This window comes from Pleurodeles waltl, chromosome 4_1 (genome assembly GCF_031143425.1).
Source record: "Pleurodeles waltl isolate 20211129_DDA chromosome 4_1, aPleWal1.hap1.20221129, whole genome shotgun sequence".
Lineage (NCBI taxonomy): Eukaryota > Metazoa > Chordata > Amphibia > Caudata > Salamandridae > Pleurodeles > Pleurodeles waltl.
The window spans coordinates 772,546,427-772,574,140 of NC_090442.1; the positions used below are offsets into that span (position 1 = coordinate 772,546,427).

The 27,714-nt window shown below is 44.8% G+C and overlaps 1 protein-coding gene across 11 annotated transcripts in view; it reads right to left on the bottom strand.

Annotated features, from left to right (window-relative positions):
* The window catches only part of SBF1 (SET binding factor 1), a 1,129,538-nt gene that overhangs the window by 983,661 nt on the left and 118,163 nt on the right, over positions 1–27,714 (bottom strand). For all 11 annotated transcript variants that reach the window (XM_069229431.1, XM_069229429.1, XM_069229425.1 and 8 more), the window contains exon 2: positions 16,544–16,629. In XM_069229431.1, coding sequence (XP_069085532.1) covers positions 16,544–16,629 — 86 coding nt within the window. The remainder of the gene's footprint in view (positions 1–16,543; positions 16,630–27,714) is intronic.

Genomic DNA, 27,714 nt, shown 5'->3' on the forward strand with positions numbered 1-27,714 from the left:
GAGGCTGCAGAATAACGGACAGTGCGAGTTCTCCCGGGTGGCAAACAGATCTATCCGAGGAACCCCCCACAACTGGAAGATTAGACGGACTTGATCTGGATGGAGACCCCACTCGTGGTCGGCCGAGAAATGGCGACTGAGACCGTCCGCACGTACATTCAAGACTCCGGCCAGATGATTTGCTACCAAGCAAATCTGATGGTCCTTTGCCCAGGACCATAGTCGAAGAGCTTCTCTGCAGAGAAGGTACGACCCTACTCCTCCCTGTTTGTTTATATACCACATCGCAGTAGTATTGACCGTCAGGACCTGAACCGACTGACCGCGAAGGGATGGGAGGAAGGCCTTGAGAGCCAGACGTACAGCCCGCAACTCCAACAGATTGATATGAAAAATCTGTTCCTCTGGAGACCAAAGCCCTTTGATCTCCAGATCCCCCAGATGAGCTCCCCACCCTAGAGTGGAAGCATCCGTTATGCCCGTGGTCACTGGTGGCGACTGCGTGAACGGCTTTCCTTGCGAAATATTGCTGCCCGCAATCCACCACTTCAAGTCCGCAGCAGCATCTCTGGAGATCTTGACAGAACCTTCGAGATCTCCTTTGTGTTGAGACCACTGCCTTCGGAGGCACCACTGAAGAGCCCTCATGTGCCAGCGAGCATGCGTGACCAACAATATGCAGGAGGCAAACAGACCGAGCAGACAAAGGACCTTGAGGACTGGAACGACCGCTCCACTTCGAAACATTGGAACCAACTCCTGAATATCTTGAATCCGCTGAGGCGGAGGAAAGGCTCGATCCAATGTTGTATCCAGTACTGCCCCTTTGAACAGGAGGCGTTGAGAGGGCTCTAGGTGAGATTTGGGCACGTTCACCGAAAAGCCCAGGTCGAACAACAACTGGGTTGTCGACTGCAGATGATGCAACACAAGCTCCGGGGACTTGGCTTTGATCAACCAGTCGTCCAAGTAAGGGAATACTGCTATCCCCTTCCTTCTGAGCTCTGCCGCAACCACCGACATCACCTTCGTGAAGACTCTAGGTGCCGAAGTAAGACCGAACGGGAGGACCGCAAACTGATAGTGCTGCGACCCCACCACAAACCGGAGATACTTCCTGTGCGACTTGAGTATCGGGATATGAAAATAAGCATCCTGCAAGTCGACAGACACCATCCAATCTCTTTTGTTCAACGCCAACCGCACCTGAGCTAGGGTCAGCATCTTGAACTTTTCCTGTTTGAAGAACCAATTCAAAATCCTCAGGTCCAGAATTGGACGCAATCGACCATCCTTCTTGGGGATAAGGAAGTACCTTGAGTAACAACCTTGACCCTTTTCCTGCTACGGAACCAACTCCACCGCGCCCTTAGAGAGGAGGACTTGAACCTCCTGTTCTAACAACAGGAGATGTTCTTTTGAACAATAAGATGGGCTGGGTAGGGCGGGATGGGGGGCGGAAACTCCCGAAAGGGAAGGGTGTAGCCTTTTCCCACAATGCTGATAACCCAAGTGTCTGATGTAATAGCTTCCCACTTGTGAAGAAAATGCAGTAACCTTCCCCCTACAGGAGAGGAGTGAGTGGGAATTAGTGGAAGCCTAAGGCTGCTTCCCCTGCTGCACCCCTCCAGAGGACGAGGAAGAGGCAGAGTGCTGCTGAGAGGCTCCCCTGGTGCGGACCCTACCCCTCCCTCTAATTGATCTAAAGGTGAGAGAAGAGGCAGGTTGTTGGAATCCCCCCTGAAAGGAAGAGGAGGAAGAGCCACTACCAAATCCACGAAACCTCCTAAAAAACCTGGAGGAGGCAGAAGCAGCTTGCAGTCCTAATGACTTGGCTGTGGCCCTGCTTTCTTTAAACCTTTCCAAGGCCAAATCCGCTTTGGCCCCAAAAAGTTTGTCCCCATCAAACGGGAGGTCCAACAGGGTCGACTGCACGTCCGAAGAGAACCCTGAGTTGCGAAGCCAAGCCTGTCTCCTCGCAACCACCGCCGTGCCCATCGCTCTAGCCACTGAGTCTGTTGTATCCAACCCAGATTGGATAACCTGGGTTGCAGCAGCCTGAGCATCCGACACGATATTCAAGAGTCCTTGGGGAAGCTCCGTATGCGATGATGTTATTTCGTCCATAAGAGCATAGATGTACCTCCCCAAGATACATGTAGCGTTGGTGGACTTCAACGCCATGCTACAGGACAAGAATATTTTCTTCGATTGGGAGTCCAACTTTTTGGAGTCTCTGTCCCTCGGCACTGTCGGAAAAGATCCAGGCGCAGATCTAGCAGAACAGGAAGCCTGGACCACCAAGCTCTCCGGCGTAGGGTGTCTGGACAGAAAGCCAGGGTCAGATGGTGCAGCCCGATACCTCCTGGCCACAGCCCTATTAACAGCCGAGGAAGATACCGGCTTCTTCCAAACCTCCAATACCGGATCAAGCAAAGCCTCGTTAAATGGTAAAAGAGGCTCTGCCGCAGTAGGGGCCGGATGTAGGACCTCAGTTAATAAATTCTGTTTCGCCTCCGCTACCGGCAAAGGCAGTTCGAGGAAGTTAGCTGCCTTTCTTACTACAGCATGAAAAGTGGCTGCCTCCTCAGTATACTCCCCTGGAGATGACAAGTCCCACTCAGGGGAAGTATCCAGCCCACTAGCTGTATCCAGTCCATGAAGACCCTCGCCAGAATCCTCAATTTCTCCTTCCTCCAAGACCCGTTGGTATTCCTGTTCCCCCAAGAGACGGAGAGCACGTCTCCTAGAATGTAGCCTCTCTTCAATACGCGGCGTCGACATGGCATCTGCGGCGCCACAGGAAGCTTCGACGCCGAGCTAGGAGCCGGATGAAGAGAGGTGCGTCTCGGAGTCTCAGATGGTCCTGTCGGGGTCACTGGCCGAAACCCCGAAGTCGACGGGATGGAAACCTCCGGGGCCGAAACCTCTGGAGCCACCGGAGCAGACACCGGAGCCGACACCGGCTCCGAGCCCACATTCCCCAAGGGGAGAAAGGGCATGAATGGTGCTGGCCGTAGCGGCGCCAGAGCACCCAAGGTGAAAGCCAACGGCCCGAAGGACCAGTCGGAGCACCGCCTGTAGCCATCTGCTGGAAGATGGTAAACATCGCATTAAAAAATGCAGTATTATCGGCTCCAGGGGCAGGAAAAGCCGGATACTGGGGTGCCTGGATCAAAGGCGACCCCGACGCCAGCCTCGACGTCTGCGACGCCGGAGAGAACACCTGAGGCTGTGTCACTTCAACCACTGAAGATGTCTGCCCAGGCGAAGTCGGCGAAGCCGGAGAAGGCAACGGCGTCGATGGATGTGGAGTGACTGTGGGACTGACCTCCCAAGTCTTTCCTCGATTGAGACCTCTCCTTGCTCGAATGGCACCGTGAATCCCTACGGCGACGGGAGTCTCGATGACGCCGATGAGACTTCGGTGAGGAGGACTTCCGATGATGTGTCTTCTCCTTTCTTTTTGGCTTGGCTTCTCGCTCTTTTAGGGCTTTCGGATTCATGTGTTGACATGAATCACATGTTGCGACGTCGTGGTCGGAGCTTAAGCACCATAAGCAGTCCGAATGTGGGTCAGTAACGGACATCTTGCCCCCACACTCCCGACAGGGCTTGAAACCAGACTTCCTCTGAGACATAGTAACCTCAGAGAAAAAACACGCAGCAGAAAAACACACTGTAACTTCGAAAGCAACAGTAGCTCCCTCGAAGATAACCGTTTCGAATGCACGGAAAAAAGGGAACTGACGTCGGCGAGGACCTCTTATTGCCTGTATGACGTCAGACGGCGTCGCGTGGGCAAATGTGACGTCCTCGTCGACGTGCAGAAGCTAGGAAGAAGATTTACGTCGAATGCTGGCGCCATGGGAGTATTCATTAGGTGAGGAATCCACAGGTAGTTGTATCCATCAGAAATACATTTCCCCCCTGGGGAGTGACCCTTGCCTAAGGGGTCGCTCCCCTCACGTGAAACTGACAAAAAATATCCCTGGTGTCTAGTGGTTTCTGCACCCGTTGGGGGCTGATTGGCCTAATAAAAATAGGCCGATCTGCCACTGAAGGGGGGCAAAAAAGGCCTAAATACAATTTGTCCCCCAGGGGAGTGACCCCTGCCTAAGGGGTCGGCCTCCCCATACATAAAAACAAAGTAAACAAACATATATATATATATCCCTGGCGTCTAGGGGTTTCTGCCCCCCTGGGGGCAGATTGGCCTTATTATAATAGGCCAATCAGCCCCCAGGGTGAGCAGAAAGGGCCTAACAATATTTTGCCCCCCTGGGAAGCACCCCTTGCCATTGCGATCGGGCAGCAGAAATGTTTACAGAGATATAAAAGGAAAGGAAAGACTTTTTCTTTCCTTTCATGCCTCTGCCTGCCCCCTCCTCCCGAGCAGAAGAGAAATGCTAAGCATTTCTCTTCCACATCGTGCTGGAAGCATGCTTCCAGTGCAATGGGAGGTGACCTCTGATGAGGTCAGCACGCGATCGCGTGCTGATGGCATCTGACGTCACTTGGGGTAGGTGGGAGTGGGGGGGGTTCATGGGAAGGTCAGGGGTGGAAGGGGAAGCGTTACCCTTTCCATCCCTGATGGGGGTGTGGGTGGGAGGCCCACGGGGGAGTGCTAGCGTTCCCCCCATGGGCCGGGTGCAGGACCAGCTGGTGGATGAGGGCAAGACCGGGGTTAATGTCCTGAACTATTTTAGAAGCTGAACATGCCAGAATTTAATCTTATATAACAGCGTTTTCTACCCCTTCTTGCTCATCAATATCCAACTGACAATAACTTTTATATAGATCTAAGTTTATGGATATTTTTTTTAATTGATGGTAGAAAAAAAGGACAGCTTAAGGCCTACAACCGTAGGGGTTGGCCACGTACAAAATAAGAAAAGAGTGTGTGTTCGCTAATGTATAGGACCCAAAGGTCAGCTGCGTCCATGTATCAAAAACAGACAAAATGCCATAGTAACAACATAATCCTCAAGATCCAACCCCCCACCCTCCCAAATTCCTACATCAAATGTATGAGGTTAGTCAACAGTATAGTCTAGCCAGTGAGTGATTAGTCTAGGCCCTGTATGAAAAGTTATTCGGCATACTTTTAGTTAGGGACTGACAGGGAATCACTAGTGGGCAGCAAGCGCAGGAGTTTTAAATATGTGAGACATATCAGATCATTAAATTCCGTGGTTAGTATGTTTATGATGGGGGCGTAGTCCAAGGAATACTCGTCCAATCTCTGGTCTAATGTAAGCAATAGTTGTCCTTACCAAGAAAGTACCAGAGTTTGTGTACCGGGGGGGATGTGTCAGTTCCCCAAGGTGCAATTATCATTTGGTGCGCTGCGCCAAAGGCCTCTGCCATTTGTTTGCCTCGCCAAAAGTGGGTAGGGAACGTCAGCGGGTATTGTAATAATATTGTATACGTTGGGAGTCTGGGGATGCTGGTTTCAAATGCCTTATCAATGTCATCCAGCACCTGATCCCAGAAGCATTTGAGTTTGGGGCAATGTCATAATAAGTGGAGTAATGTTCTGCCCACCCCCCCACCATCTCCTCACGCTTACAGGCTGATGGAGGGATGAAGAACCGAGTGGCGAACTTGCAGATATTGTACACAATCAGTTTCTTCAAGATCAAACTCAGTTTTAACCTACTGCAATAGGATTATCCCATGGGGTCAAATAGGCATCCTATCCATTTGCAGACACTTTCCCTCCAATGTCAGAACTGGTCTGGCTGCATATTACAGGTGAACTCTGGGTTCTTCAGAATGGGCGTCTAAAGGGAGGGGAAGCCCCTCCTTCAGCACCACCACGTCCCACACTTGCGTCACAAGTGAGAAGTATAGGCCCCAAGCCCTATGCTTTTAGGGAGCCATGATTCTTTCCAGATATGGGAAGCAGCTACTAACTGATCCATAAAGAACCAGTGCTTCTCTGTGATTGGTCTGCTCCACTCCACTAGGTAGTGTAGCAGAGATGCTTGGTAATATCTCAGGAGGCAAGGCACAGCCAAGCCATCCTCGCTCTGCGGATTTTAGAGGAGATGTTTGTGCAGATGTGGTTTCTTCTTCCCCCAAATGAACCTGCTAATGTCCCCCTGGATAGCGTGCAATGCCTGCAATGGTGGTGTTAAGGGCAATACCTGAAATAGATCTAGGATGGTCAGGAGTATGGTCTTTTGGATGGCTGCTATCCTACCAAACCAAGAGAGGCGGCGCCATTCCCAATTGTTTATTTAAGCCTTGATTTGCTTGGCCAGGGTAGTATAGTTAGATGGCAACAGTTAGGAGAAGCGAGTTAGCCAGCTGGATCCCTAGGTAAGGGATGTGGGGAGTTGCCCAATGAAACAGAAAGCGAGATCGGATGAAGGCTTCAGTCTCGCCTGTGACCGAGAGATTGAGGCTCAGCAATTTTTGCATGTTTACTTTGAACCCTGAGAAGGCGCGGAACAATTGGAGTTCATTCAGCAAGGCGGGGAGAGCCACCCGGCGTGCTATGACCACCAGAATAATGTCAGCATATAGGCTGATCAAGTGTTGCTCTCCGCCAAATGGGATGCCAAAGATCTCAGGGTGTGCGCACAAATGTTGGGCCCAGGGATCCATATAGAAGATTTGAAAAGGTAGTGCCAATGGACTCTATCAAAAGCCTTTTCAGCACTGATGTAGAGGAGGAGAGCTTCCTTTGTGATTTTGAGATTTTGTCCATGAGATGGGGGAGCCACCGAGTATTATCCCCACATTAACACGTTGGAATGAATCCCACCTGGTCAGGGGGAATTAATTGTGGCATAAGTGGATTTAGGCAGGGAGCTAGGATGCTAGTAAATAACCTGGAATCCACGATGAGTAAGTATATGGGTCTGTAGGGCCCACAAAGATAAGGGTCGTTTCCAGGTTTGGGGATGACAGAAATAGAGGCTTCCAGCATAGACAGTAAAGGTTCCAGTGGACACAAAGGAGTTGAATAGCCGAGTAAGAATGGGAGTCAGCTTGTGACAGAAAATTTTGTAAAACGTTGGTGAATAGCCATCATGCCCAGGGAATTTTATGGTTTTTAGACAGACAATAGCAGAGATAACTTCGTCCAACTGGATAGGTTAATCTAGGGAATCCGCTGACTGCTTGGGAAGTACAGTCAGGGGGCAGGATGCCAGATAGTCGAATGGGTCGGCTAAGGGGCCTGTTGGTGATGCATTGAGTGACTTATAGAAGTTATAAAAGGCTTCCGCAATCTGCATATCCGAATGTACCTTCTTCGAGGGGCACATAGTACGGATAGATCTGGCGGGCACTTTAGCCTGTATGCAAAGAGCAAGCAGTCTGCCAGGGCGACTGCTTCCCAGGTAGAATTTGTGTTTCAGTCACGCCAATGCATATTTGGCTCTATCGAGATCGAAGCGCTTGAAAACGGAGAGCGTTTTTTCGAGTTTTCCCCAAATCAGTGGAGCCACAGTATGTTTATGAATGGCCCCAAGTTCAAGGACTTTTGACTCCAGTGTTGCCCGTTTCTCCTTTCGGCTATGGTTCTCAGCGGCCGATATAAAGTGATAAATTACCCTCTGACAACCAATTTCAGCGCCTCCCAAAGAGAGGTTAGAACAGTATGGCCATTGCCATTGACGTCTAAATAGTTAGCTATGGTCTTCTGAATAGAAGCAACAGTCACGGGGCCATAGGAGCGTGTCTCTTAAGTGCCAGCGTGGACTAGTGGGTGGTAGGGCTTTAGTATGGAAAGTAAGGGATATTGGTGCGCGGTCAGATAATAATCTAGGGAAGATACCAGCATCTATAATAAGAGCCTGCATGGCTGGGGTCACCAGGAAATCGACAATCCGGGCATAGGTTGTGTGCAGCGCAGTAATGGGGGAAATCCCTAGAGTCCGGGTTCTAAGAGCACCACTTGTCCCTGAATCCACATTTCATTAGCCATTTCAAGCCTGAAGGTGAGAAGGCTCCTATTTGATCGTATCTCTGAGCAGATCAGTCTAAGTTGTTGTCCATTACCAAACTGAAGTCCCCCCCCCCACCATGAGAATGGCCGCATTTGGAGATTGGAAAGGAGGCATGATAGCGCTGATGATGAATGACTCTTGTCAGTCATTATGGGCATATCTATTTGCTAGGGTGAAGCTATAGGTTCCCTGCTGGAGCAGATACCTTAGAAAGCAGCCTCAAATCTCGGAAACTTTAGTGAGGATGTTGCCCTTAAATTTTTCTGAGAAGAGTATGGCCACCGCCTCCTTTTTTTGGTAGAACTGGTAGACCAGAGCTTGCAGGGGAACAACTGCGATCGTATGCAGGGTAGATCTTTAGGGAGGAGGTGGGTTTCTGGGGATACACATTTGTCACTGTCAGAAACGCTCCAACAGGGAGAGTATTGCCTTCCTCTTAATAGGATTGTTGAGGCCTCTAACATTGAGGGTCATGACCTTAATGATCATGTACGGTGAGTGGGGGAGTGCAGGGAGCACCCTAAACCCTGGGAGAGACAGCGAGTGCCGCAGTTAAGTGAAGAGTTTTGCCATTGGTTAGCATATCGCATAGAGTGTTAGGGTATACTGCTGAGCCATGAGAAGGAATTTCGTCCCTTACAACTAATAAAAATAAGCACAAACCTGAGCGAACCAACAAGTAAGTGTCCACCTCTGGTGGTGATTAAGGCCATCAGTCTGACCTATGACCAAAATAGTTCCTTTCCACTGAGGAGTCTTGGTGACAACATATTAGGGGAGAACTCTCGTCCCCAAACCATAAGTCACCCCCTCTGCCCCAGCAGTGCTAGTCAAGGTGCAATCCAGGATTAAGCCTCATAGGTCCCATGGTGTATCAATTGTTCCTGATGAAGATTGGAGCACAGCCTGTCTTTCTTTGGCCATGGAGGCAAGGTCCGGCTTAGTGATGAGTGTAGACTTCCTGACCCACTGCCAATGAGGAGCTCTATGTTTTTTTGGTGTCCGCGGCCTTGTCCAGGGCGTCGGAGACCACTGGGTCTGCGATGTCGAGGAGTCTGTAAGCCTCCATTAATGATTGGAGTTGGTGTTGTTTACCATCATGGCAGAAGATAAGCAGGACGGGGTGGACCCAGGAGTATCGTATACCTAGTTTGGGAGGATGAGTGGTGACAGGCTGGAAACCACATCACTTTTGAAGAGTGATCGTAGATAAGTCTTGGTATAGGATAAGAGTATGCACTCTAAACTGCACTGGGTGGGTTTGTCGTGCTCTACAGGGGATAACTTTCTTTGCTTTAACATCATGGACACACACCAGTATGTTGGCTGGTGGGGCGTCATCCAGTCTCGGCAGACCCACGCTGTGTGCCCTACCAAGATTAAGATTAGAGTCCTGCAAATCTCTTATGAGCTGTCAAAACAGCACTTTCACATATTCTCGGAGGCTGGAACCCACTACACTGTCGGGACTCCCCTGATCCTTATGTTATTTCTCTGTAAACTATTTTCTAGATCTTCAGCATGTGCTAGGAGCTTGACGTGTTGTTCATTCATGCATAAAACTTCCTGTTGGAGCCAGTCCACCTCCTTGTCTCTTGCTATTTCGCGATCTTCTATGCCTGAAACCCTATCCCCGGCCTCGTCTAAATTGCGCCTGACCTCACGCAGGTCAGCCAAGGGGTCTTTCTTTACTGTCTGGAGGTCATCATGTAGGGATGTGAACAGTGCTTCAATAAATGCTAGGGCACTGGCCCTCAGTATCTTATGCCCCGCCCGAACGGTCAAGGTTTTCGGCTTGCCATCACTCAGAGCCCCACAGGTTCCGGTGAGCATGTCTTTGAGATAGGATCCTTTTTTTTTTTTTCTTTTTAAATTAATTGCAGACATGGAGAGGGGCTAAAAAGGAGCACCACCGAGGCAGCTATCTGATGTCAATGGGGTGATGTGTAGGTGCAGGAGGACCCCAGGGATCCTCAAAGTATAGCCCAGGGGGGCTAGCAAGGTGTCTTCTTTTGTGCTGCCGCTTCGCCGACAGCAGTGCTGAGAGTTGGTCCAAAAAAAAAGGGGGGGGGGGGGGGGGGGACTCACTCATGCATCCACCCCCGTCCCTGTCCTTAAACGAAAGTATTATAACATTTAGGTGAAGTCCCGGATGTATATATATATATATATATATATATATATATATATATATATATATATATATATATATATATATATATATATATATATATATATATATATATATATATATATATATATATATATATATATATATATATATATATATCTCTCTCTCTCTCTCTCTCTCTCTCTCTCTCTCTCTCTCTCTCTCTCTCTCTCTCTCTCTCTCTCTCTCTCTCTCTCAATTGCTGTATTAGGTATTTGCATACTCACACATATTCCTATTTTGTCTTTTTTGGGACTACTATCATTGGAGACAACCATGGTGTTGGACCAGTGGTCAGCTCAATGGTGTCTTGCTGTAGTAATTAATTTATTTCTTTGTTTTATTTTAGTTTGATAGTGAGCTGGAGCTTTTTTGTGCATCTGTGCAAAAGGTATCACTGCTTCCCGGAGAGCTGTGGGGGGTGGGGGGGTGCATATCTGGTTATGATGGGACTGGCACTGCATCAGACTTGTACCGACTCAGGGAGTTCATATATTGGCAGGGTGGATCTCCATGGTTTCACACTTGCACTTTAGATCTCAGCAGAAATCCTCCACTCAGAGTTTATTCTGCACAGCAACCTTGGCCCTGGTCTGCAGTATCAGAATCTGCTGCTAATTGTAGTGAATTACAGCATCACTCTACAGCTTGCGATCCTAGATCCTTTGTGGCACTCCTTTTGGAGCACAAAGTCAATCAGCATTGTAACTTCTGGCACACACTTGAGGGGGTTGGCACTTCACTGCACTTGCACCTTTTTAAGGAGTGTATACTGCTGCATGGAGAACCTGCACTGTTGCACACTTGCACTTTAGAGATAAGGAACCCTTCCCTTTATGTAGTTAATTTTGCACAGCAGCCATGACCCCAGACTGCTGCATCAGAATCCGCAGTGCACTGCACAGAACGAACCACTTTCTGACTTTAGATCTCGTGCAGTACAAAGTGTTGCTCACCCATCCAAAGATAACAAATGGTCAAGATTTAAAATCAGTGGTTTTCCCCACTCATTTTAAAATATGAACATTATTTAGGAATTGGAGACTTCAAGGTGCACTATGAGAAAACAGAGGACCCACTGGTAAACAACTAACATGTGATACGAGTATTCTTAAGCTTAAACAAAGTTTTTCTGACCCTACAAATATAGTTGGCCACATTTTGGATGTATTGTTTTCCAACTTGGACACTATCCATTATATTTATACTGTGCCTCTATCCTGGTCTGACCATTTCAGAATGAGTTTTTCCATTCTCTCTTCTGATTAAGCAGAAACAGACCCCCAATTCTGGCCTGGTACCCAAAGTGGCACAGCACAAAATCACTGCTGAATTTTTTGGTGTGCACTATTCTCCCCCATCCTTGGATTCAGGTTTGCCGCTTGGTGCTTACTTGGCAGACTTTAATTCTGCTGTCTGTGAAGCTCTTGATATTTGCGATCCTTGGAACAAAAAAAAACAAACCATAAACAGAACCGTTCCAGGCTTGGTATTCACTGAGTTAACATGTAAGAAGAGGAGACGTAAGTTAGCTGTAAAAACCTGCCGTCTCTCAAGAAATCTCATGGGCAGGAAAGCCTATGAACAACAGTTAAATGCTTATCATAGGCAGCTTAAGAACGCTAAAAAATAAATAAATACATTTCATTAAAAGTCAATGAAAATTCCAGTAAAGAACTTATTTAAATTGTTAAGGAACTCTCCCAGCCATAGTCTTTCACAAGTTATTACTACCACAGCCACCCATTGTGTGGGTATTGCAAATTATTATTCAGAAAAAAATGATACAAATTATTCCGCCTTTGCTCCTCAACCTACGTTTTCTGAGATAGAATGGGATCGTCTTGGGCCACATACAAGCCCTACAGTTAATTCTGGTGAATTCACCACGCTATCAAGAGAACAGGCAGAAAACATAATGCTAGAGGGGAAACGAGACTCCCCACTTTATCCTTGCCCTCATTTCATTTTTTTCGGACTAATGTCTGTTTTTAGTCTGTATTTTAATTAAATATTTAATTTTTCTTTGAAAAATGCTGTTTACCCTGACGCTTAGACGCAAGCACTGATTCTTCCTGTAGCCAAGAAAGGAGGACTAGATGTCTCAGTACTCTCTAACTACTGCCTTATTTATTTACTTACTTTTATGTCCCAGGTGCTACAAAGACTCGTTAACAGCCAGATGACAAAATATTTTTAAAGATACCAACACAGTTGATCCTTCTCAAATAGGTTTTAGGGCCAAGAATAGTATTGAAACTACTCTTCTGGCGGTCCTAGACAATATAACACTGGAAGTAAATCAGGGCAAAGCGGTTGCCCTGATTCTACCGTTTCGCACAGCCTTTTGAAAAATAAACTCATGAGGCTGGGCTTCATTCGACTGTGTTACAGTGGTTTTGGTCATTCTTGTCTAACAGGACTCAGTCAGTTGGGCACTATTAGATCTATTCCCCCCCCCGCGGGGTGATGAGTGGGGTGCCACAGAGTTGTTCGTTAAGCCCAACTTTTTTTAATGTGTATGTTGTAGCCCTTGCCAAGCGGGGGGTTTGAAATCTGTTCTTACGGGGACGATACTCAAATGATCATCTCTCTATGTGAACAAGATGAGAAAATCAGAGACAACCTTTCTGGATGGCTCGAGGTTGGTGCTAGCTGGATGAGGTGTCACTGAAGCTAAACACCGTTAAAACAGAGAATTTACTTTTTGGATTTGCCCACGATATTTGGGACCCAATATGGTGGCAGCCTTCTTTAGGACCAGCTCCAATACCCAAAAAAGTGGTAAGGAATCTCGGATTTCTAATCGATGATTCATTAACAATGTCAGAGCAAGTTGTTGCTACCTGCAGCTGAAGTTATCGTCTGCTGAAACTTCTTAAAAACTATTTCATTGGATCCTGGTTGATTTGCGTAGAACCATTGTCCACGCCATTGTGATACGAAAATTGGATTATGGTAACGCATTATATTTTGGTACGTCAGACCATCTTTTCTCTCATCTGCAGGTAATTCAAAATATGGCTGCTAGACTCATTTGCGACAAAGACAGATTCAGCCCGCCCTCTGCTTGACTGAAAACCTTGCACTGGCTTCCTGTTCGTCTAAGGACTAAATTCAAACTCTTGTGTGATGCACACAGTGCACTTTATAACACAGGCCCTGCAATTCTCCAATCCAAACTGGAGTTCTACAACCTCTCAAGAAGTCTACGATCTGCAAATCTTCCTCTTGCTAAAACTAAGCAAGTGAAAACAACAAGATCTGGTGGACGTTCTTGTACCTTTTTGGCAGCTGTTCACTGGAACCTACTGCCATTAGACCTCCGTTGCACTAACGATTATCTCAGATTTAGAAAGAAGCTTAAAACTTAATGACCTTTCTAGTCTTACTTTATTTAGTAATTTGCCAATGTCAGTTGGCTTGATTTAGCGCCGCCTCTCGGGATGAACGTAGCACCTTATAAAAACTGTAAATAAATAAACAACAGGCTCTATAACTTCCCAGGGGGGATGTGGCACAGACTGATACACACTGGCACTTCTATATTGACATTCTCTCTATGGTTCTACGTTTTTGAACAATGAACTTGGAATGCATTTTTAAATCTACTTTTTGGGTACTGTGATGTATGAACTGATTTTGGGAACATCATATATCATATGGCATTTTTATGCTAAAAGAACATATGTATTTGATATTCTTTTAAAAATTTCGGCATGCTTTCTCTTACTACATCTACCCTGTTCAAATTGTTTTATTGTATAATAAATGTAGAGTTTGCAATGATTTTAATTAATTGTGCCGAAAAGAATAGAAAATTCTTGAATCTCACTGCTTTATTTACACCTAAAGTGACTGTCCTATCTTTCATTTTCCTAGCACTTTGAATACATTTGGGCATTCCTTTAATACAGGATGATCAACTGTAATGCTGAAGGTTATGGCTATCATCCCATCACTTGGGCAATGACCTTGCTTAATTAGCATGGGCCATAAACTTCTCCTTTCAAGAGATGTGTTTCCTCTTTGCTTGATACATATCCATATGTCACGGTTTCATCAAACTTTCCCGATAAAGAGACAGGATTGTTTACCACCCTTTGAAAAACATGAACAGTGGGCAGAGTTAACAGTGTTTTGTTTGCATTTGTTTTTATATCCAGTGATACAAATATCATTTGTTGCTCCACTATCGAGAACAAAAGGAATCTTTTGTGATCCAAACAGTATATCAACAGAAGTGGTTTTCTTTATATGTTCCTTTTTTATTAAATGAATTTGTTCAATGTCATTCTGCGCTTGCATCATGTACACTCTTATTTTTCAGAATCTTCAGTGCAATCATGATCTAAACTTTCAAATTGTCTGACATGTTTAATATTTTCTTGTGTTTATCTTTTACAATTTTTTTGTTTTTCTTTTATCATGTTTTACTATGCATACACTTACAAAATGTAATTTTCTATATTTGTTGCACTGTTATCCTAACGCACAACACATATTGCATGTGGAAATTGCAATCACTTTGGTAAGCTAACCTTTTTGTCTTTCTGTTGAAGCTCAGTTTCTTCAACTTTGTTATCTTTCCTAATCATTTATCGGACTTGCTCTATTGTTTTCATTCCTCCTTGGCAGCATGCTTCTTTAATTGCGCAACAGTTTGAGCTAATGTATACTATTGTTTGCAAGTCATATTTTTTTAATTCTTTCTTTCCAAATTTTAGCAACTTACACCCTTGAATTATTCTCACTCATATTGTCTCTTCATTATAAAACCTGTCAAATTCACAAAACATTACCCATTTTCTTAGCCGCTCCACGTTCTCATCAATTGGCTCATTCTCTTCTTGGCAAGCCATGTTAAATTGTATCTTTCAAAATCCTAAACTCATTGCGGATAAAAAAACCTCTCATTTACACATTTCATGAGCCCTTTACAATTGATTCTTTCATGTTCTGGAAACATTACTGTTAAATCTTCCACATACTCACAAACAAAGTTAAGCAACAAGTTATTTGCTTGTTTCTCCGATCTTTGTTCAATGGTTTGCTGGTCTGTATATCAAATTGTACAGGCTTATGAAAAAACATGCTGGAAATGTTTTCTTCATCAGGTATGCACGGTTGATCCATATGTACACTAGTTGCTATTACACTTTCACCTTCACTTAGTCAGCTTGACTTTTCAAACTCTTTATTAACACCAAGAAGAATGCATACAATTATGAATCTATCCTTTTTATCAATATCTGCAATTTCCAGTCTGCAACTGATGAAATAGTGATGGATGGCCACAATCTACTTTCCCAAGATGATATCTGGAGAGTTTGTTGTTTTTAAATGTAATATACCCTTATAGCTACAAAAACAAAACCTTTCATAGACTTCAGAATTCTTGATTACATTGGATCAAATTAATATAAAATGTACCTAATGAAGTAAATAAAAATCCCAGATTTTAAAGAGCAAAATGCTAGAAGGCTGATCTTTTTAACGTCACTGACAGTATTGTACTGCAGCAGACAATTCAAGTAGTGCTTTATATTCCTGCCAAGGTTCCTAGGATCCCTTCTGTAGTGCACGATTGATACAGTTCAGAGAATTGTCTGTCGGGCATAATAATGTGCTGGAGTGCCCATTGGAGTGAAGACGAATGGACATGGGAGAAGGAAAACAAAATTGAATATGAGGCTTTAAGATATGCCTGTGGACAGCCCAATGCCCGAATATACTTTGACAGAGAGGAGCGATTAAAAACTAGTACCAACAGAAGGATTCAAAAGAGGAAAAAATGAAGGTAGCTTATCAGTGATTGATTGACAAAAGCATGACGGAAAAAGGCAGGAAGAAGGGTATGGGGAGAAACTTAAGGGCAACAAAATGGAGGAAATGAAAATAGTTCAATACCAAGAAAGTTTTTCTGGCTTGCATCTTAAATCTACAAAACGTAAAAAGGTATAAAACTTAGAATGGACACTAAGCAAAGATGGTATGATTTAGGCAAGGATTTGAAGTTTGCTCCTCAGGCAGCCATCATTTGTATTCAATATAACTAAACACGTTTCATTGTCACCGAAAGTACAAAATAACAGCATCCACGTAGATGTTGTTATGCAATTACTGACAGAGTTTCAACATGCCAGCATTAGAACCAAAACTATATGGAGCACTCAATGAGCTACCTTATCAGCTACACGTCATTTTATATTTTTCCAAACGTTTTGACATGGAAAATGGAGCAGCTAGACAAGGTCTCTGGGCTGGAAATGAGGACATAGATTGCTGGAAATGTGTGTTCATAGTTAAGCCCTGATACTAAAGATGAAATAAAAACTTTAAAAAACTAAAGCAGAACAAAGCAGGAAATTCAGCTCTACAGTATACCATGTTCTTGTACCATACTCACCAGTTCAATACCCTGCGGGAAAGGATTATCCTCCCAGTCCTTTTCTGGAAAGCGTTGCAATATCCGGCCCTGGCCTTCACCGCTACCTGATGGAAGGGAGGGACAAATGAGGAATTGAACTTAGCTTAGCAACCAGCATCAATTTCAGTTACCATAACACAACACTCAACTCCTTTTTCTTCAACAGTCCTTCAGAGTTCAGCTATAAACAAAGCAGAGACAGCACCCTGCTACTGCCCAGAGTAAGATCAGCATTACAAAGATACCATCATTACTGTCTTGCAACCAGCTGGAGATGCACGGAAGCTGTACTCCATTCCTGCCTACCAATACATCCCGCAGGTCAGCTATAAAAGCACAAGGGTAGCACTCATCCCATGTCCACCAATGAAGTCAGAGAGTTCAGTTTTGCAGTACAGCCTTACGATGAAGACTAGCCATCAGTACTACCTTACAGCCATGGAAGAGCAAGTGCAGCACCCAGCCATATGTGCTTGCAGGCACCGGCAGCAACACCCACAATTAAGATAAATCAAAATGAGGAAAGTAATGGGTGTAAAGCTTGTTGAGGACGAATCACATTCCACATAAACGGATCACCAAACAATAGTTATAGCAAAAGGCATATGTAGAAGCCTGTAATAAAAGACCATCAATAAATGCAGGTCAATGATGGTTGCTCTTAATAGAGAATTGAAGCAATATGTTTATACAAATGTGTTTTTTTATATGGCCGCTACTGACGAGGGCAAAAGTTTGAGCTTTACAAATATCGAGAACTGAAAAGCTCCATGCCTTCATAATTGAATAATGGCTTAACCCCTTCGCTGCCAGGCCTTTTCCCTCCTGTGCCGAGCCTTTTTTTGGCTATTTGGGGCACTTTGCACTTGGGCCCTCCTAACATTTTTCCCCACATAAGCTACCCATGCCAAACTTGCGTCCTTTTTTCCCAACATCCTAGGGATTCTACAGGCTCCCAGACTTTGTGGGTTCCCCTGAAGGAGACCAAGAAATTAGCCAAAATACAGCGAAAAATGCATTTTTTTTCTTCAAAAAATGGGGGAAAAGGGCTGCAGAAGAAGGCTTGTGTTTTTTTCCCCTGAAAATGGCATCAACAAAGGGTTTGCGGTGCTAAAACCACCATGTTCCCAGCTTTCAGGAACAGGCTGACTTCAATCAGAAAACCACATTTTTCAACACAATTTTGGCATTTTACTGGGACATACACCATTTTTACTATTTTTTGTGCTTTCAGCCTCCTTCCAGTTAGTGAAAGAAATTGGTGTGAAACTAATGCTGGATCTCAGATAGCAACACATTTCTGAAAAATAGAATCTGAATTCAGCAAGGGGTCATTTGTGTAAAATCTACAAGTGTTTCTACAGAAAATAACAGCTGAAATAAAAGAATATTGAAATTGAGGTGAAAAAAACAAACATTTTCTCCACGTTTTACTCTAACTTTTTCCTGCGATGTCAGATTGTTGAAAGCAAAATCGCGTTACGTCTGCTGGACTCTTCCGGTTGCTGGGATATATAGGGCTTGTAGGTTCATCAAGAACCCTAGGTACCCAGAGCCAATAAATGAGCTGCACCTTGCATTGGGTTTTCATTCTACAGTTCATTTGCTGAAATATAAAGTGTGAAAAATAGGTATCAAGGAAACCTTTGTATTTCCAAAATGGGCACAAGTTAAGGTGTTGAGAAGCAGTGGTTATTTGCACATCTCTGACTTCCGGGGTGCCCATGCTAGCATGTGAATTACAGGGCATTTATCAACTAGACATCTTTTTTTACACACTGTCTTACAGTTGGAAGAAAAAATGTAGAGAAAGACAAGGGGCTATAACACTTGCTTTGCTATCCTGTGTTCCCCCAAGTCTCCCGATACAAATGGTACCTTCACTTTCGTGGGTAGGCCTAATGCTCGCGACAGGAAACACAACAGGGACACATCACATTTTTATACTGAAATCTGATATCTTTTTTGCAAAGTGCTTAGCTGTGGATTTTGGCCTATAGCTCAGCCGGCACCTAGGGAAACCTAGCAAACCTGTGCATTTTGAAAACTAGACTGCGCAGAGATTTGAAAACTAGACGCCTAGGGGAATCTAAGATGGGGTGACTTGTGGGTCTCTCACCGGGTTCTGTTACCCAGAATCCTTTGCAAACCTCACAATCTGTGCAAAAAAAAAAAAAAAAACTTTTTCCTCTCATTTCGGTGACAGAAATTTCTGGAATCTGAGAGGAGCCACAAATTTACTTCCACCCAGCGTTCCCCCCAAGTCTCCCGATAAAAATGGTACCACACTTGTGTGGGTAGGCCTAGCACCTGCGAAAGGAAATGCCCCAAAAACACTAACTTGACACATCAAAATTATTGAATACAAAACTACCTGTTTTTGTGGTATGGGGGGGGGGGGGACACCTACGTTTTTGGTCCTGGGCTCAGCCGCCATCTAGGGAAACCTACCAAACTCAGACATTTCTGAAAAGTAGACACCAGAGGGAGTCCAGAGAGGTGTGACTTGTGTGGACCCCCCCCCCATGTTTTCTTACCCAGAATCCTCAGCAAACCTCAAATTTTTTCCCCACACTGCTGGGTGGGATCACCGTACTGGGACAAATTTCCTCCCACCCAACGTTCCCCTCAGTCTCCCGGTAAAAATGATACCTCACTTGTGTAGGTGGGCCAAGTGCTTGTGACAGGGAAGTGCCAAAAACATGTCGAAATTGAGGGGGAACCAAAGCGGGTCCAAAAGGGCAGTTTGAAAAAAAAAGCATTTGTAGGCTGACAAGTGGGGCAGAATTGTTATCGGAATAGATGACAATGCTGGGTGGTAGGAATTTTGTGGATTCCTACAGATTCCGGAAGGTTCCATCACAAAAATGTGGGGAAAATGTGTGATTTCCAGCAAAGTTGGAGGTTTACAGGGCATTGTGGGTAAGAAAATGGTGCGAGGTGCATGTGAAGGACACCACCCTGGAATCAACCTGATGTTTAGTTTTCAGATGTGTTTAGGTCTTGTGGATTTTTCTACATGGCAACATCTCAAAGTCCATAAAGTGCAGCCCTCACCATTCCAAGTGGGACGATTTGAGAGCTAGCCAAGCTCTCATGGCCCAAATGTAAAACCAAAACCCCGGGGTGTGGATCAGGGGTAATTGCCTCATCTGCCCAGAACAACCTTGGCCCCATTTATTTGGGGTGGGGGAATAGCCATACCCCGACCCTCTTATTTTGAAAAATAAATCTTTTATGGCCAACAGTAATGTGCCCCGATGGGAAGCGACCCTTGCCCATTGGGCTGCCCCCAAACAAAACACACACATACACACACCAATCTCTGGCGCTCCCTCCGAGCTCGTGTGCCAGGAGATAATGGTCATGTCCTCGGCACAGGAGCACTGTGCTGGTGGACGTAAACGTTACATCCCTGGCACAGAACAGGTTAAATTAACTCTCTAAAAGACCAACAACAATTAGATTCACAGGTCAGTAAAATTCATTTGCGGCTAACGGCAGGAATATTATTCACTTGGGCTTCCTCAATATGCACTACAATAATAACAACAGAAATAACAATAGTAATAATGATGGGGAGGATAGAGACTAGTTTTTAACCAGTGATCAATATTTAATTTCTTGAAGCATCTTCGGGCACCAGATGTTATGAGTTATTATCTAATTTAATGGTACTCTAAATGTAAACACCTCGGAAGACTGGAAGGCTGAGTAAGTCTAAAATGTGTCAAACTCGTGAGTGATCAGCAGGTCACAAAAGTTATCAGCTGGGAGCATTCCTACTAAGTCATCTACAAGCTAAGTCTGGGAAAGGAGCAACGCTGGCAGCACCCGGGCAAGTGTAACTGATGCTCATGTAACAGGTACTGGCATTAAAAGGAAAATGGAACTGGAAAAAAATGGATACCTAAATGACAGCACCCTCGCCTGAGTCATTGACACCCACTGAGTTTCAGACCGATATGTACATGTGATAAGGCAATATGCAGCATTCACAGTTCAATGGACCCAATGACAGAAATGGGAAAATCCATTGCCCCACTTTGTATTCTGTATGTCATGAAGAGAAGATGTAGAATGTCAGTGATACCGGAACAGACAGAAGAGGTCTGACCCAAAAAAAAAATATATATATATATATATATATATATATATATATATATATATATATATATATATATATATACTCACTTAAAAAATTAAGGTTACAGGGATGTTACAGTTAGGCTCAGATTGAAAACGTACAAAACCACAGAAATACACCTGTTAGAGTTATCTCAAGTAACTATAACTCATGCCCTAAGGTAACTATAACTTGCGCCCCCACCATCCACACTATTTTTATGAATGTTTTTACAACAAATGTTACAGTGATACAATCAATTATGTTCATAAAAGATGTCATGAGGGCTGTAATATCTGGGGTAATTAGCAGTGCATAGCAAGTGCACAAGGTATAGTTATCTTAGGGAACGAGTTATAGTTACCTTAGGGCACCCACACTGAGTATATTAATTGCCCCGGGGAAGTGGAAATCCCCAGGGCACGTGGGGGCTATGTGCCGCCTCATACTTTATATGCAAAGCTCTGGGGAGGAGGCAGTCCCCGGAGCTTCAGTTAGCCCAAGGACGGGCACGGGTGGAAGACTGCGCTTTTTGTTTTTTTTTGTTTTTAAACACAGAAAAAATCACGAATATTTGTGATTTTTGCTGTTTTTTTTTTTTTAATGCTTTTAAGCCCTGGGAGGGTCCCTGGGGAAACCCTGCACCAAGGCTCAGGTGGTAAGGTAGAAGTACCCCGCCCCCTGTTATTTGTTGGGGATTTTTTTTTTTTTTTTTAAGACTCGGCTGAATCTGACTCTCAAAATGGCTGCCAACACTTTCTGGCTGAAGTGTTGGCAGCCAATCAGAGCTCTGCACGTGGATTCACAAAGCCTTTGCACCTCTAAATATACAAATCTGTTTTTTCCTTTAATTTCTCTTAAACTACTGAACAGATTTACACCAAATAACAAAAAGCGTAATCTGCGTATCGAAAGATGCCTTTCTGCAGATTTGGTGTAATTCCGTCCAGTGGTTCAGGCTGTAGTCGTGTTCAAAACTCCAATGGAAATTAACATGGGAAATGCACTTGTTTTGCAATGCTAAACCCCACAACTTTCTCCCTCTCCCAACCCACCCTCCACTCCCCCAACCCCACTTGACAGATCACTCCGAAACTTCCAATGCAAAACAAGATTCTCGGAAAACGTTTTTTTTGGGAAAATTTTGTGAAGATTTTGTCAAATGGCACCAAAGTAAAAAAACACTTACTATGGAAACTAGGTCCTAACTATCTACTGGCAACCGACAGTAGGATATAAGGATATATATATATATATATATATATATATATCTGTATCTGTATCTGTATATATATATATATATATATATATATATATATATATAGAGAGAGAGAGAGAGATCGAGAGAGAGAGATCTAATGGCAGACAACAACACTTGCCAGGCCCTCCTGCGGTGTCATGGCAGACCTAAAAATGCTGCTGCGATTCGAAGCCTTCTAAGACAGAATAGAGGTGGCCCATTGTTAACGTATCAACTAGGGTGTCCCAAGATGTGGTCACTGCATATAAAAAAAAGAGCATCAGACGTATACTATAACATGCATTTGCAATGCAAAGGGTCTCGCATTTCTCTGAGATAGAGCTATTAGCTATTGTAAACTCCCAACCAGAATTTTTTTGCTTCATTAAATGGAGAAAAAAACGAGCTTCATCGCGCTGTTAAACAAGCAAGATCACGCTACGAAAAAAGAGAAAAAGTAGTCCACAAACCGAACGGAAAACAGCGAGCCTCGTATGTTTTCAATACTTGGTCACTGAGCTCGGGGAGGGCTAACCACCGGAAAAGGCATGACATAGGCATGCCTTCCACTAATGAAAGCAAGCAGATTTTAAAAGGCAAGCCCGCAAACCAATAAAAGACACTGACGTGACATGGGCGGGGTTCCAAACCCTTTTCTAACTACTACAGCGTCTGCGGTACGCATGCGATGCAGGCTCGACCCTAAAAAAGACAAGAGTTATGTGCCCCTGATACAGCCTGTGTTTTAGCCTCATCAACTGAGCTTAGTCAGATGATTCACAGGTTTATAAGTTCCTTCTTTTGTGTGGACTTTAGGATATAGTTATTCGGTTTAATGTGACTGGAACGCGTCAAATACTGCATTTCTGTTTTCATATATAATCTATTTTTAGGACTCTTAGGTAACCACGTCATTGTGATGTCGCTAATTGACACATAAACCACCGTCCAACGTTTAGTTCACGTCGCAGTCTCCTCTGTGACTAACTGCCTCCTTACACAGAGCATCGTGGACTGAAGACCAGATGACAGGTTAGTTAGTCCAAGTGGTAGTCTGTGAGGTGGAACAACATTTCAGGATTCTTCTCCAACTACGGCGTAATCACAACTCACTCTATATGCCAATGTGCCCTTCCTCCACTACTCCATATCAAACGGATAATCTTCAGCTGTCAAATCACGTTTAAAGATGCACTGCCTTTAAATTACTGGTCACTCTGAGCCGCAAATGTACGTCTGCAGATAATGGAAGGTCGAGAAATGAATGGCACAACAGCTTCCTGCTTTAAATGCCAGAATTAAATACAGGCCGGGGTGGGGGATGGGATGGGTTCTGGGAAGCAGAGTAGAAGAAATCTTTCCACCAGCTCGGAACCAGGAGTGAAAGCGTTTGAAAGGATTTTGCAATAATGTGTCTCGATAACACCGGAGGCGGGATAACGCGCCCGATGCCACATCACTTTTGAAGAGCCTGTGCTCCCATGGCTCGGCGCCAGCCTAGTCAGAAGGAAGACCTGTTATGAAACTGGAGTCTGGCCTGTGCTGAGAGCTGCACAGTTATTTGGGTGCACTCCAAGAGTACAGTTCTATTTACCTTTAAACATGTTTGAGCCTAGGAGGAAACGATTAACCAAATAAGCCCATTAGAAATCAAAGCGCTATAGCCTTACTGTCCTCCGGCGGCGCGAGCTACTGCTGTGTCGCCTGGTAGAGCTGTTCGAAGTCACTGGCTTGTGGAACGACGGCTCAAAGACCTAAGCTCAAGAAATGCCTCCCTGTCGCCACCTAACTACAGTGAATTGGTCTCTGACAATAAAGACCCCACTCGTCCCGAAAACTCAGTTCATTTTAACAATTTCATGACAATGAATGACTTTCAGAAAAATATGCGCACAAACAATAGCAATGAAGGAGGGCAGGCACATAACTTAAAGTGTCTCTACAGTCAATGTTGAGTTTAGGGATTTAAACCTCATCAGACATGCAATCTGTCACTCGTCCTTGCTCTCATGTGTCCATATCACATTAATCACAATTCGCTTGTAATAAACTAGCGAGTAATAACACAATCTTAATACCGGTGCACTGCGAAGTCAGAATGGCCCTGTAAATGGAAAATAAATAACCATGGTTTACAGGGGAATTATAAGCTTCTGCATATTATAATGTGAATATCAGTAGTAGGTCTGTAAGGGGGTGGGGAACACTATGGCAAACACTACACCAAGGTCCTAAATCGTAAGATGAATTTTGGCGAGACTGTTATTTTTGTCAAACAAGTTGGGCAGTTCATTGCTGACCAAGTACTTCTGATTTGTTTGAAAGATGGTCTAACGTGGGTAGGATTCGTAGCATCAGAGACTATTTTAATGAGTTCAGAGTGCCAATATTGCACATTAATGGATGTGAAATTCTGTGTCTTATCTGTGAAGACTGCCTTGCAGTATTCTGTAGTAAGCTGTGCTTTACATTTTGCAGTGTATTTTGTCCAGGAAGCCTAAGATCTTCAGTGAGGTGAGGAAGAGTTGCAAATGGACAAAATGTATTGAAAACTTTGCAAGGCAAAATGAATGATGGTAACCAAGGGCCAGATGTATCAAAGGGTTTTACCAATTCCGTGTTTATGGGAAAATGTGTTCGTACATATGGCCCTAAGTCTATTATTTTCTATATGGTGTCTATAGTCTATGCACATCTCCACAAGAGCCACGGTTTAGTTATGGGATTTTATTAAGGTTGTATGACTGAACCACGCATGGTAGAACCACGTGTGGCTGAAACAACGTGGTCGGAACCATGACCGCGTCTTTACCACGCATGCCTTTAAAACGAATTTAGTTATGAAAACATGGCTAGTAAAGGTATGTGTGTTACACATGTGCGTAGTTTAGCCATACAACTCTCCCCCTTAATTTAAAAAAGTACCCAGACCCACCCTGAGGCCTAAAACCAATTCCAAACCTAAAAAAAAAAAAAAAACTCCACTGCCAAACAAAAGCCCCTCCCTAAGCCCTTAAACCCTACTCCGGCAACAACAACAAAAAAAATTTACCCCAACACACCCACCCCTCAAACTCTGGGTCTTGTTTGAAAAAAAAAAAAAAAAAAATAAGAGAACACAAAACTACCCCGGACCCACCCCTCCTGACGCCTAAAACCTTCCCCACACTTAAAACAAAATACCCCTGCCACACCCACCCGCCCTAAAACATTACCGCACCCTGAGAAACTTCACCCCCCCAAAACCTAACCCCAGACCCTTCCCACCATGAGACCTAAAACCTTCCCGTACCCCTAAAACCTATAGTACACTGACCCTCCCCCCCCATCCTGAGGCCTAAAACTGCACCCCAAAACTGGCCCTTACCCCCAGCCCTCTGACCCCACCCTGTTGTTAAAACCCCCCCACATGCCCCAGTACCACTTACACGGCTGCCTCGATCCTCCCCCCGCTGTGTCCCTGACCCACGCACTTGTGTGGTTCATGCACAAACGTGGTACAGGGCAAGCGTGGTAAAACTTGCAGGTTACTGTCAGCATGGCTCCGGCCGCGTAGTAACAGCTGTTTCCCTTATATTGAGATTGTTTGCAGAATAATTTGTTTGTAGTTGGATTCAATATGTGGTTCCCATGTTGGAGGTTTATGCTGAGGGTAGTTTAGGGACTTTAAAGAGGTGGGTTTGCTAAACAGTTTTGGGTAGTCGTATATGACCAAGCATTATAATCTGCACGTTGGTTAGCACATGGCCTTGGGGAGTGGTCTGAATGGTGGATTGAGTTTTTGAAAGCCCAGTTTAGGTCTAGGACTTCTAGTTTGCTGAAGCCAAATGAAGCAAAGTGGACAAAGAAGACAGCACGAAAGAAAAGGGAAAGAATCAGATCACAAATAGTGAAAACCCCAAGTAGAGTTAGTTGGTGTGTGTTGAGGCTGTAGATATATTTACATTGGAAAGACTACGAGAGCTTGTTAGTCAGTGCCAGAATGGTATTTTGTCCTCTAAAATAGTTGGAAATGAAAGGAAAGATATCAATGCTTTTACAGGTTGGTGCAAGTGAGATGCTACTTGTATGTTATTGCTAGGCCCGTTCTTTCATAGTGCTGCTCTGTCAGAACTCCGCAATTCTCTGGCACTATATCTTTTAGTGTCATGGAGGAGTTGTGTGCTGACCAACCTTCTGTGATGAAGACCCTTTCAGTTTTGAGCTGAGCAAATTTCTCATATGAGGCAGAATACTGAATTGGCAATAAAGTGCACAGGAAGTGGCGTGCTGAACGGGCAGGTACGAGGGGTAGTGGTGTATCTATTGAGGAAGGTAGCTTGTATCGGGTATAAAACTTCTTTTAGCAGGATTTCTTTGGAAGAAGACAGTGCTGAATCTGCATTCTGAAGGTTGAATGTGGATCATGGTAATTGTTTGAGGGTGAACATTTTAACAATCACACATACTGTGGTGCAGGATCAGGTTACATAGGGGGATTGTATGCATGTGTGTGTGTGGTGCTAGTGAGGCTATTCGCGATAGCCCTTGTATTAATGGCTGTACTGAGCTATTGGTTTTGGTGATGTGAGGGTAGATAGTTGTTGGTGAGTGGTGCAAGTATATGAAATGGGTGAATGATGATTATTAGAAATGGGTTTTCTAGTTAGCAGTTGATTTACACCCTGTCCAAGTAGGGACCCTCACTCTAGTCAGGATAAGGGAGATACTCGCTCAGATAACCCCTGCTCACCCCCTTGGTAGCTTGGCACGAGCAGTCAGGCTTATCTCAGAAGCAATGTGTAAAACATTTGCCCATAACACACAGTAATAAGTGAAAACACTATAAAAGGACACCACACAAGTTTTAGACAAATAGCCAATATTTATCTATATAAAACAAGACCAAATACGATAAAAATTCAACATACAGTAAGAAAAATATGAATTTTGCAAGATTTACTCAAAAATACAGTTCCTTGAAGTCGATAGCTCCACCTGGGGCTATCCCGGCGTCGTGATCAACAAAACCAACAGTTCAGGCCGGCTGCAGCTTTGCGGGCCAGCTACAGTGTCGGGAAGACCTGCAAACAGTACCTTGGATTTGCTGGGCATCGTGATCCTCGCGGTGAGCTCTGGAGAGCGGCATCACTGACGTTGCAGTGTCGGTTCCGGAGTCAGTTCAGGAGTCGTCGGGTCCTTGAGGTCACACGCGTTGCAGATCGAACTCCAGGCTGATGAAGTAAGGTGCGCCGGCGTGGATGGCGTCGGGCTGTGGTGTGAAGCGGGACGATGCGACGTGTGGTGCCCACAGGTCACCGTTCAGGCAGTGGCGGCGTCGTTGCTGAAGCTCTGATGTCGGTAGGCCAAAGCCAGCAGTGCAGGACGGGACGGTGCTTCGTGACCCTCACGAGCGGTGTCCACAGGCCACTGTGCAGGCAGTGGCGCCGGTGTCAGCAGGAGCGTCGTCGTCGGGGATCCCAGGCTGCGGCATGAGCAGGCGATGCAGCTGTGCGGGGCCCACAGGTCGCAGTGCGAGCAGCGGCTCAGTGAAGTCATCCGATGACGGCGTTGGTGAGACCAGGGTCACGGTGCAAAGTGGGGCAATGCGACTCCATGTGGCATCGTCAGGTCGCGGTGCAGGCCAGCGATGTCATTAGAGGCGTTGTTGTGGTTTCTCCTCTTGAACAGCACAAAACACACAGTTCCCAGTGCTGCAGGTCGAGGAAACTGAAGTCTTTGGTGTCCTTGAGACTTCCAACAGGAGGCAAGCTCTACTCCAAGCCCTTGGAGAAATTTCCCAAG